The sequence below is a fragment of the Labrus mixtus genome, chromosome 12, assembly GCF_963584025.1.
Source record: "Labrus mixtus chromosome 12, fLabMix1.1, whole genome shotgun sequence".
Lineage (NCBI taxonomy): Eukaryota > Metazoa > Chordata > Actinopteri > Labriformes > Labridae > Labrus > Labrus mixtus.
Window position 1 is genome coordinate 1,882,912 of NC_083623.1, and position 12,283 is coordinate 1,895,194.

At 45.2% G+C, this 12,283-nt stretch overlaps 1 protein-coding gene across 1 annotated transcript; it reads left to right on the plus strand.

Annotated features, from left to right (window-relative positions):
* The first annotated feature begins 8,836 nt into the window (after nucleotides 1-8,836).
* LOC132984596 (tripartite motif-containing protein 16-like) lies at nucleotides 8,837-11,411 on the plus strand. The gene has a single exon (XM_061051445.1). The coding sequence runs from the start codon at nucleotides 9,013-9,015 to the stop codon at nucleotides 10,849-10,851; it is 1,839 nt and encodes a 612-aa protein (XP_060907428.1). The 5' UTR covers nucleotides 8,837-9,012; the 3' UTR covers nucleotides 10,852-11,411.
* The last annotated feature ends 872 nt before the right edge of the window (nucleotides 11,412-12,283 follow it).

The following is a 12,283-nucleotide window of genomic DNA, read 5'->3' on the forward strand; positions in this document are numbered from 1 at the left end:
ACTCCTGGATTTCTCCATAATGAACCCTGTCCATGTTGTGTACCAGTGCATGAACTGTAGAGTACCAGAGCACCCATCTTCAAAGCGTGCCAGGACCGAGGAAGTGTTCTGAGCACCGATCGGATCACTCACACTGGTCAGGTGAACTGGACTTTAGGGGTGAAGCGTGCTTAGGCGCGGTATGGATTGCCTAGTGTCAGTGCGCCCTTAAAGACTAAATTCCACCAGATGAGTGTACAGTCAGTCTCTGCTCAACATCAGGAAGTGCAAACAAACATGTTTAAGTCTGATCCTACACACAGGTGCTGACAGGAAGTGATTAGAGGCAAAGCACAACATCGACAGCTGCTCTTTAGAGCTCTAATCAGCATCAAAACCATCTTAAATATCTTCATCATCATCATCAAGGTCCAAGGTGTTAATAAAGAGCTGGGTCTTTAGTTTTTTCTTAAAGGTGCAAAGGGACCTCAAATGGAGTTTGGTCGTTTGTTCCACCACCGGGGGGCGACAGAGGAGAAGAGTCTAGTTAGAGGCTTAGGACCCTGTTGTGAAGGTTGGATCAGCGTAGTGGGCGGGAGGGAGTGGAGACCTGGATCAGAGAGTCTAGGTAAGGAGGTTATCTCAGACTCTGAGTCTCCTTTCCTCTCCTGATCACATCTTAAACTCTCACATCTCAGGCTCCTGTCGGTCACAGTGTGGACCAAAGTCTCTTCTCATCCTGAAATCATAACATCCAGATAATGAAATAAGTCAGATGCCATTGTTATTGAAAAATGTCGGTAATGAAGTCACAACAACAAGGACACGGTTTCTTATCTGGAGGTTAACAGATAATTAGGTCTTGATCTTGAGATGACAGCCGGACAAAATAGATTAAAAACTGTGTTCGCTCCCCGTCTACCGGGCAGACCGAGGCCTCGAGTCGACTGAAGTTTGCAAAAAAAGAGAAAATATCAAGCAGTGTTTCAGGGGTTATTTATTTAGTCTAAAAGATGATAACTTGGCTCGTCTGGCTTCTGGTCACTTTGCTGCTGTAAACTCTTCATAACAGCTGAAACTGCATGTAAAACAATAACACAGAAATAAATGCATCAGCTAAGTGTGCAGAAAGAAGAAGAGGCTTTATGCAATGTAATCTCCCCCGGGGGTTCATTAAACACTTGAGATGCTTTGTAGGCATTTATAGTTTTAAACAACATCAACATGCACAATAATTAATTACCTGATTTAAGTTCCTGAATGTCTGAAATGGAGTTTGGAACTATAGCTTTAATAGTTTTTGAAATTAAAGCTGTAGCTGATAATTTGTCCCTCTGTGGTACCGTGTGGTCTCCAGCCTATCTAAGCATCATATATTATACAAAATCCACTTCCCCATGTTCCTCTAACTCTAATATGTGTCCCTAGTCTGTCTACAAACCCCCCAATGATGAGAAAAGTCCATCCTCTCCGTCTTTTGCCTGCTCCACTTTTCTCAAACAGGCCGTTTGGAGACTTTCCCTTCATGACATCACAAAGGGCAGTAGCCCCTCCCCCAGGTGGGTGACACTCCCACAGCTAGGTGTTTGTTCTGCCCTCTGAGTCTGCCTTCTCACCGTAAACAATAGGACATGGAGCGAGAAAGCCCGAGACACCCAAGCCCTTCCAGAGAGGGGGCGTGGTCAGACACAGCTCATTTACATATTTAAAGGTACAGACACAGAAACAGTCTGTTCTGAGCAGGGCTGAAATAGAGGGGTTTATAGACATGATCAAATACAGGATCAGAGTGGATTTAGAACAAGACACTTCACACACATATTTTGAGGAGCTCTGACACTTATTTAAACTGGTTGAAGAGGAGGAGGATATGTAACCTTTAAACAAAATGAGACACCCATTGAATTGTCTCCGGAGAGGGGAACCTACCTACCAATGATGATGCAAAAAAAGGGGGTCACTAGACCCTCCGGGCTCCATTTTGCTTCCTTTTTCAGCACACGTCACACAACATGTTTAGGGGCGGCAGTAGCTCAGTCTGTAGTCCTGTTTGGTCTGGTAGCTGGAGAGGTGCCAGGGCACTTCCAGAGTACTGAAGAGCTGCCCAAAGTGGAAGGAGACCCTATGGTAGACCCAGAATGCACTAGCCTGGCCGGGGAAGCCTCGGGATCCCCCAGGAGGAGCTGGAAAACATTGCTGGGGAGAGGGAAGTCTGGGTTGACAATACTTTGCCTGTTGCCGCCGCGACCTGACCTCAGATAACTGGAAAAAAATGCATGGATGGATTGATGGATGAAATGGCGATTCTAGACTCTGTTGGGGCCCCAGGCAAGACATTTTTGGGGGGCCCTACAACCTGCATTTTTCCCCATTATGTCTGACAAGGTCACAATGCTTACTCCACTTCCTCTTTCTTCCTGTTTAATTTTCCTTTGTTGACGCTCAATGACAAATTTTGGTATTCACAGCAATATGGCATTCAACGCTTTGCAAGGCAACGGGAGTGAGTGCTGTCAGATGGGGGCCCCTTGGGGAGGTTTCCTACGGTCGTTGCAAAAATTTGCACATTTTGGGCGGCTGCTCTGTTTGAAAGTACCCCTACCGGTCTGAGGCCCCAAGCAGTAGCCTGCCTTGCCTGTTGACAAGAGACAGGCAAGGCAGGACCTCCAACGAGGAAACAGGAGTGGGCAGGGCCTCCCACAGAGACACAAGAGTGGGCAGGGCCTCCCACAGAGACACGAGAGTGGGCAGGAACTCCAAGCAGGAAACAGGAGTGGGCGGGGCCTCCCACAGAGACACAAGAGTGGGCAGGGCCTCCCACAGAGACACGAGAGTGGGCAGGACCTCCTACAGAGACACGAGAGTGGGCAGAACCTCCAACCAGGAAACAGGAGTGGGCAGGGCCTCCCACAGAGACATGAGAGTGGGCGGGGCCTCCCACAGAGACACGGGAGTGGGCAGGACCTCCAACCAGGAAACAGGAGTGGGCAGGGCCTCCCACAGAAACACGAGAGTGGGCAGGACCTCCAACCAGAAAACAGGAGTGGGCGGGGCCTCCCACAGAGACACGAGAGTGGGCAGGAACTCCAAGCAGGAAACAGGAGTGGGCGGGGCCTCCCACAGAGACACAAGAGTGGGCAGGAACTCCAAGCAGGAAACAGGAGTGGGCGGGGCCTCCCACAGAGACACAAGAGTGGGCAGGAACTCCAAGCAGGAAACAGGAGTGGGCGGGGCCTCCCACAGAAACACGAGAGTGGGCAGGACCTCCAACCAGGAAACAGGAGTGGGCAGAACCGCCCATGGAGACACAGGAGTGGATGGAAAGCTGTAGTGGTAGAAACTCTGGATATGAGATTCTGGTCAAGCGCCTCTAGATTCTGTATTTTCATGTTTTTATTGCACCTTCAACAACCTTTCACCAATAATTACCCTGAGAAGCAGAAACACTGCTTAAAAAATGAGAAACAAAGCGATGCTGTTCATGAGAAACTCTGCCTTAAACTAAGAGAAGTGAGCCGGAAAGAGATGACACTAGTAACATTTATTAATTGCTCCTAAAAAAACATAATTATTCAGTTTCCACACTAGTTACATGTCTCTTCGAGCTTCAGTCGGGTGTTTGTGGCGTCCTGCAGCGGCTCAGGATCACCGTCGACCTCCTCTCCTGTTTCACCGCTGTGATAACACGCCTGGTGTCACCGCTACACAGCAGCTATTTGTCCGCAGACTAATGGTGTTTACAAGCCCCTGATGCACACTCAAATTGTTTTTAAATCATTTTTTAATTGGCCTGTTTTTCGGTCTTTACCACTTTGGCTCCATATTTTGTGTTTTTTTTTTTCTTCTCCCGCCCCCCATCCGCAGCGCCGTCTCGCTAGCGTGCTCCAGAGGGATTTGCTGTACGGAGCAATTTCTTCCAAATCACACAGGAGAGCTCTGCTATTAATAAAGAGCCTATCTGTGTGTCCACCTGTCTGTGTGTGTGTGTTCCTATCAGTGTGAGATCCTCTCTGTGTGTTTAAGGCCGTGAATCTGTCAGTCACAGCAGAACAAATTCACTCTTATGAGACGCCGTCTTCACCTCCGAGTGTCCTCAATAACCCTCTCTCTCGCTCTCTCTGTGCAGAACGAGAGGGAGAGTTAAAACGCACATTTCTGTTGGACAGCCGACCGCCTCCCCTCTTACACACTTCATGTTTATCTCAAATCTTAATAAATCCCAGTATGATCTGATTTTATTTATCTGGGAGCAACACCAAGCTGCTCTTTCATGCCGCCTCGGTGATTTAGCTCAGTGAAGCAGCAGGTCTAATCTGATCCTGATAACACTTTCGCTCTGCTGCAGACTCACTCTCTTAAGAACCATTTAACAGATCAATAAGAAGAAACTGGTGAGTACGTGTTAATGCAAAGGTGCAAAGAGTCTTCTGTTGTCTTTTAATACTGCACGTACTGCATGTATTCGTGCGCTGATGGTACCTCTGTTTCATCAATCTGACCTCATGGGATGGCAATTTAAAGAACACAGTATGCTTAGGAGTCCGCACCCCGGGCACGTTTAACACACTCCCTGTGCTTCAAGGCCTCCGCTAGGGGTGCAGCTTGTCACCGATCCTGTTTGTGATATTAATGGATGTTGCACATTTTGGGAGAAGAGGATGTTTGGTGCATCTCTATTTCTTCCAGGCAGATAACGAAGCAGGCACTTCTCGCGGGCACTCGGATGCGGGTCGACACCTCCAAGTCTGAAGCCATGTTTCTCAACAGGAAAAACAATCGATTGCCCCCTTGTGGTTAAGGGTCAGCTTCTGAGTTCAAGTGTCTATTGGACAACAAATCAATAAAATAGAGACATAAACAAGCCTTCCTCAGTGTTTCCTTTTTCAGTTGTTTTATACTGTACGGATCAAGATAATCCATTATTAAATTCTAAATCATTTTTTTAGATTAAAGGTCACATATCATACAAAATCCACTTCCCCATGTTTCTTTAACTCTAATGTGTCTCTAGTCTGTCTACAAACCCCCCAATGATGAGAAAAGTCCATCCTCTCCGTCTTTTGTCTGCTCCACTTTTCAGAAAATGTGTGCTCAAATGGGCCGTTTGGAGATTTTCCCTTCATGACATCACAAAGGGCAGTAGCCCCTCCCCCAGGTGGGTGACACTCCCACAGCTAGGTGTTTGTTCTGCCCTCTGAGTCTGCCTTCTCACCGTAAACAATAGGACATGGAGCGAGAAAGACCGAGTACACCCAAGCCCTTCCAGAGAGGGGGCGTGGTCAGACACAGCTCATTTACATATTTAAAGGTACAGACACAGAAACAGCCTGTTCTGAGCAGGGCTGAAATAGAGGGGTTTATAGACATGATCAAATACAGGATCAGAGTGGATTTAGAACAAGACACACACATTTTGAGGAGCTCTGAGACTTATTCAATGTGGTTGAAGAGGAGGAGAATATGTCACCTTTAAGATAGAATTTTAAGGCCTACCAGTGTATGAATATGTATGAATGAATTCAAATTCGTTTACATGATAGTTATGAAAATATTTATGTATAAATAACGACAAAGAGTAATTTGCATCATGAGTTTACATTCGGGATTTTTGAGGTTTGCACTCTGCGGTATTTCTGTTTGTATTTCAGTGAATTATCTGTTCTTCCATCTCCTGATGCTGTTATTATTTGCAGCCCCATCTTTATAATCCATTGTGTTTCAAAGGACAATTAGCTCATTTCAAAGAGCCGACTCAGACATCAGTAAAGAGATTACAGGCTATAATCCTGCTTAATCTTTCTAAATAATTCAATAAAAAAACCACAAAACCACAAAGTCACTGGATTAACTTGCCTCCTGATCCCTTCACTCACTTTTTGTTAAATTTGCGTTACAAATAGGAATTTAAGGACAAATCTTCTTTTTGTGTGCAGTCAGTGGTCACAGACACACACACACACACACACACGCACATACACACACACACACACACACACACACGCTGCAGGCCTCCTTCTCGCCGCAGAAACAATTAGCACACACACACTATCGACTGACACATTAATTATTCTTACAGCCGTTGCCACCGTCGATCCTCCAACAGACAGAACATTAAGCTCTCGCTGATGTGCAATTACAAAAAAATCGCTTGCTAATGAAGCCAGAAAATATACACTGCTAAATACTCCAATGCACGCGTCCACTGTGACCGTTTCTGTCTGTGCATATGGGATCATTTAAATGCATGACACACAACCCAGTGAAAAATAATTATCATAATGTGTCGTTTCTGTTTCTGCAGCTGCAGCCTTCAGTTATCAGGCCTGCTCGTGGTACCTGCAGTCTCTAAATGTACTATGGGAGGAAGAGCCTTCAGTTATCAGACCTGCTCGTGGTCCCTACGGTCTCTAAATGTACTATGGGAGGTAGAGCCTTCAGTTATCAGACCTGCTCGTGGTACAGTCTCTAAATGTACTATGGGAGGTAGAGCCTTCAGTTATCAGACCTGCTCGTGGTCCCTACAGTCTCTAAATGTACTATGGGAGGTAGAGCCTTCAGTTATCAGGCCTGCTCGTGGTCCCTACGGTCTCTAAATGTACTATGGGAGGTAGAGCCTTCAGTTATCAGGCCTGCTCGTGGTCCCTACGGTCTCTAAATGTACTATGGGAGGTAGAGCCTTCAGTTATCAGGCCTGCTCGTGGTACCTACGGTCTCTAAATGTACTATGGGAGGAAGAGCCTTCAGTTATCAGGCCTGCTCGTGGTACCTACGGTCTCTAAATGTACTATGGGAGGAAGAGCCTTCAGTTATCAGACCTGCTCGTGGTCCCTACGGTCTCTAAATGTACTATGGGAGGAAGAGCCTTCAGTTATCAGGCCCCTCTCCTTTGGAATCATCTACCAGTCACAGTCCGGGAGGCAGACACACTCTGTACTTTTAAGATTATACTTATAATGTTCCTTTTTGATAAATCTTATAGTTAGGGCTGGCGCAGGTGTAGACCAGCTCCTAGTTATGCTGCTATAGCCTTAGACTACCGGGGGAACTGGCACTGTGAGCTCCTATCTCTCTCTCTCTCTCTCTCTCTGTGCAATCGCATCATATGTCGTATTCAGTAACGCTCAAGTTACATTACCAAGTAACTACGATGCACACGTGTGTGTCTGTTTGAAACATTTAAATGTATAAACTTTCATATTGGGTATTCAGATTGTTGTTATCAGGCCAACACATTTTCATCCATCAGAGTGGAACCCTTATCTGGATATAATTTATGTACACCCTCCATCCACTCTCTCCTGTAGTAAACAAACCCTCACCAGGAGAGAGCGGTTGTGTGTTTTAATAGATCAGATCTGCACATGAGGGGGATGTTGTTTATTTTCAGTGCACACGGTTATTGTTAGTGACCTCGGCAGCCTCAGGTGTGAGACAGGAAACATCTCACCTTCATGTTCCTGTGCATCCAGGAGAACACACCGGGGAAAGGATGCATGTTTGATTTTTGCAGCTTTAGTTTGTTGTTTCGAGGTCAGAAAAGGCAGAGAGAGACGGACAGACAGACAGCAGCAGAAGAGACCGAGGAGACTTCAGACTTCCCTCCACCTGAATGCTCCTGCACACGCCGCAGCATAATCACACCACAGGCCGGAAAATGGCTTTTTCAAGTGCTGCTTTTTGCTTTTGTTGGATGGAAACCAGCTTGAAAAGAGGCTTGTTTTTGTTTTTTATCAGGAAGGGGGAGTGTGACAATTTCCTCCTGGATGATGTTTGTTTTTTTCTCCCAGCAGGTGGGAAAGGTTGTTCTGGGCTCGCTGAAATGAAGGCTCCTGCTTGTTTTCCTGGTTTTACAATGACACATGTTTCATAGATATAGATTTCCTCCCTGAGCTTGTAGTTCATAGTCTTGATGTCTTTACGAGGATAGTAATCTCAAACATCAACCTAACATGAAGTTGTACAAATAGATGCCGGAGTTGGCAGAAAGTCCCATCGCCCCGGGCTACAAACCTCTCTTGTCTCCGAAAACCTTTAGCAGTAGGGAACCAAGCAAGAAATTGATGGCTGAATAAGTACTTGTTGAGAGGCAGATTTGCATGCAGAGTTTGAGGCTCCTGTTTTTATAGAGCCAGTGGCGAGGAAATATTCTGCTCAGTGGGGTCGAGGTAGCAGCAAGGAAATATCCAACGTTTCAACAAGGGGCAGGAATATCTGCTCTGCTGCAGTGTGACGGTCATAGGGTCGATATTTCCGAGCAGGAGAAGCTGCGGAAAAAGCCGCAGACTGTATGAAACATGGATGTATCTCTGTGACGTCACCTACTGGTTCCTGAAGAGGAGTTCTGGAGCCAAACGACGGCGGTCAACATGTTGGAAATGCTGTCTCAAATAACTTTTGATCAATAAAGAATCAAATATTTGGAATTAAAGGGGACATATTATGAAAAATCCACTTCTACAGTGTTTCTGAACATATATCTTTATAACCTGAGAGTCTACTGACCCACAACATGTGAAATAAACCCATCCAGTCCTTTGTTTGTGGTCTGCATAAGTCTTACAACACAGAGAAAAATGCTCTGTTTCAAATGTGCTCTCCTTGTGATGTCACAGTGGGATTCTGGTAAAAAAAAAAAAAGAAGTCCCCTCCCCTACCCTGGTATCTCCACCCATGGACTCCACCACCAACCTAGAAAAATTTTTTTGAGCAGGTCGGCCATTTTTATTCTCGCTACAGAGGACCCTCTGGTGCTTGATTCATGTTATATTTTGACCATAGCACAGCACAGATGTTTCAGTTAGTATACTTTACTTGCTGTTTATATTCAACCCTGCTTTTATTTTGAAATAAAGTGAGTGTGACACCTTTTCTAAAATCTGAAAGGAGAAGTGTTTTTAAAAGAGAAATGTTCTCTGTTGTAAACAAGTATCTCTCTCAAACCGCTCCTCTTCCTGGAATGAATCGTAGTTCTATCAGCCCTCCCTCTTCTTCCTGCTCTCAAACACAGCCTGCTGCACTCTGTCCTCATACTTCATGGTTCCCTCCCCTTTAGATCTACAGTTTGAGGATGGGTGTAACCAACAACACCTGCACAGTCACATGCACAGACACATGCTTTGTAGATCAGAGGTGAAACTTGTTTTCAGTTATGAGGAAGTGAATCTCAGACAGTCGTTGTTACCGAGAGGAGAAATGGCGCAGAAAGGAGTTCAGCTGGACCGGGAAACCTTCTCTTGTTCGATCTGTCTGGATCTCCTGAAGGATCCGGGGACTCTTACCTGTGGACACAGCTACTGCATGAAATGTATTAAAAGCCACTGGGATACAGAGGATGAGAAGACAGTCTACAGCTGCCCTCAGTGTAGACAGACCTTCACAGCGAAGCCTGACCTGAGGAAAAACACCATGTTGGCAGATTTAGTGGAGGAGCTGAAGAAGACTGGACTCCAAGCTGCTCCTGCTGATCACTGCTATGCTGGATCTGAAGATGTGGCCTGTGATGTCTGCACCGGGAGAAAACTGAAAGCCTGTAAGTCCTGTCTGCAGTGTCTGGCTTCTTACTGTGAGAAACACCTCCAGCGTCATTATGAACTACCTGCCTATGCAAAACACAAGCTGGTGGAGCCCTCCAAGAAGCTCCAGGAGAACGTCTGCTCTCGTCATGATGAGGTGATGAAGATGTTCTGTCGTACTGATCAGCAGTCTATCTGTTATCTCTGTTTAATGGACGAAAATAAAGGTCATGACACAGTCTCAGCTGCAGCAGAAAGGAGCGAGAAGCAGAGAGAGCTGGAGGTGAGTCGACAAAACATCCAGCAGAGAATCCAGGACAGAGAGAAAGATGTGAAGCTGCTCCAACAGGAGGTGGAGGCTATCAATGGCTCCGCTGATAAAACAGTGGGGAACAGTGAGAAGATGTTCACTGAGCTGATCCGTCTCATGGAGAAAAGACGCTCTGATGTGAAGCAGCAGGTCAGATCCCAGCAGCAAACTGAAGTGAGTCGAGTCAGAGAGCTTCAGGAGAAGCTGGAGCAGGAGATCACTGAGCTGAAGAGGAGAGACGCTGAGATGAAGAAGCTGTCACACACACAGGACCACAACCAGTTTCTACACGACTACCCCTCACTGTCACCACTCAGTGAATCTACACACTCATCCAGCATCAAGATCCGTCCTCTGAGGTTCTTTGAGGACGTGACAGCGGCTGTGTCAGAAGTCAGAGATAAACTACAGGACGTCCTGAGAGAGAAATGGACAAACATCTCACAGACAGTGACTGAAGTGGATGTTTTACTGTCAGGACCAGAACCAGAGCCCAAGACCAGATCTGAGTTCTTAAAATATTCATGTGACATCACACTGGATCCAAACACAGCACACACACTGCTGTTATTATCTGATGAGAACAGAAAAGTAACATTTACAGGTCAGACCAATCCTTATTCTAGTCACCCAGACAGATTCACTGGATGGGAGCAGGTCCTGAGTAAAGAGAGTCTGAGTGGACGTTGTTACTGGGAAGTGAAGAAGAGAGGAATAGTTTCTGTAGCAGTCACATACAAGAATATCAGCAGAGCAGGGCGTTGGATTGAGTGTGTATTTGGACGTAATGACAAATCTTGGGCGTTAGATTGTAACAACAACAGTTATAACTTTTGTTACAACAATGTCCACACTCCTGTCTCAGGTCCTCAGTCCTCCAGAGTAGGAGTGTACCTGGATCACAGAGCAGGTATTCTGTCCTTCTACAGCATCTCTGAAACCATGACTCTCCTCCACAGAGTCCAGACCACATTCACTCAGCCTCTACATGCTGGACTCTGGGTTTACAGGTGTGTTGGAGACTCTGCTGAGTTGTGTAAACTGAAATAGACAGAAGTCATTAACGAGACAGATGTTTAACTTGCTGTGTTTTAAATCTTCAACTTGATTTTTATCCACGCTCGTTGCTGAGATCTGATCGTGGTCACCTGTCAATCAAACTTTATGGGCGGTACTTTGACCTCTTCTCGTCTGTTCTGTAAATGTTTGAGTGTCTTTAAGTGACACTCCTTCCTGTGTCTGTTTAGCCGTGGACTCTTTCACTGCTCAGGATGACTTTTGTTCACCTGAACTGACATTTCTCTGAGTGATAAATATCAACTTCTCTCCTCTCTCCATGTTTGATTATTTGTTTTCATACATTTATATTTTCTGTTGTTTCTGTTCTGATTCAGGAGTCTGAAGAGAGAGAGAGAGAGCAGCAAACTTTTCTTTCATGCTGATTTTCTCTTCTCACCACTTTGTACATTTGTAGAAAATCTATAAAATCAGACTTAAAGAAATGAGTTAGTCAGAATAAATGTTGTTGTTCATATTCAAAGTGATGTAAAAATGTCCTCTGAGGTGTTTTAAAAATGTAATCCTCCTGATTAAATCAATAAGGAGATAAATCATTGTTTTCTGTGAGTGGAGATTCTGATCAAACAAAGTGATTGTGTGGATGAAGTGAATGTGTTCATGAAATGATTGAACACACTTTACTGATTTGATGTGTGAACAAACTGAATTTTAACATCCTAAATAAACTCACATGAACTAAATGTTTTCTTCTGGTCTTCATTGTAAACTATGGAAGCCCATTTCCACCAGTTGAAAAAATTAAAATGAAAACTTGGCTTCGTTGAGAATTTTTTTTTTGCCCATATTAAGTCGCAATTATGAGGTCAAAAGTCAAAACATTTAAAGGGGACATATTATTTAAAATCCTCTTCTACAGTGTTTCTGAACATATATCTGTGTAACCTGAGAGTCTACTGACCCACAACATGTGAAATAAACCATCCAGTCCTTTGTTTGTGGTCTGCATAAGTCTTACAACACAGAGAAAAATACTCTGTTTCAAATGTGCTCTCCTTGTGATGTCACAGTGGGATTCTATTAAAAAAAATCACCCTCCCCTCCCCTGGTATCTCCACCCATAGACTCCACCCCCAGACTAGAACGAAACTTTTTCACAGGTCCTCCATTTTTATTCTCTCTACAGAGGAGTGATCTACGGGGAAAACTCGGGGGGGGGGGGGGTCATTACATTTAAAGAGACACACACACCAAAATGGAGCGTTCTGAGAGAGCTGGTTTATACAGGGTCACAAACCTCCTCTGGTGCTTGATTCATGTTATATTTTGACCAAAGCACAGCACAGATGTTTCATTTAGACCACAGGGGGACTGTTTGAAAAGGTGGAGGAGGGGACTGTTTGAAAAGGTGGAGGAGGGGACTGTTTGAAAAGGTGGAGGAGGGGGACTGTTTGAAAAGGTGGAG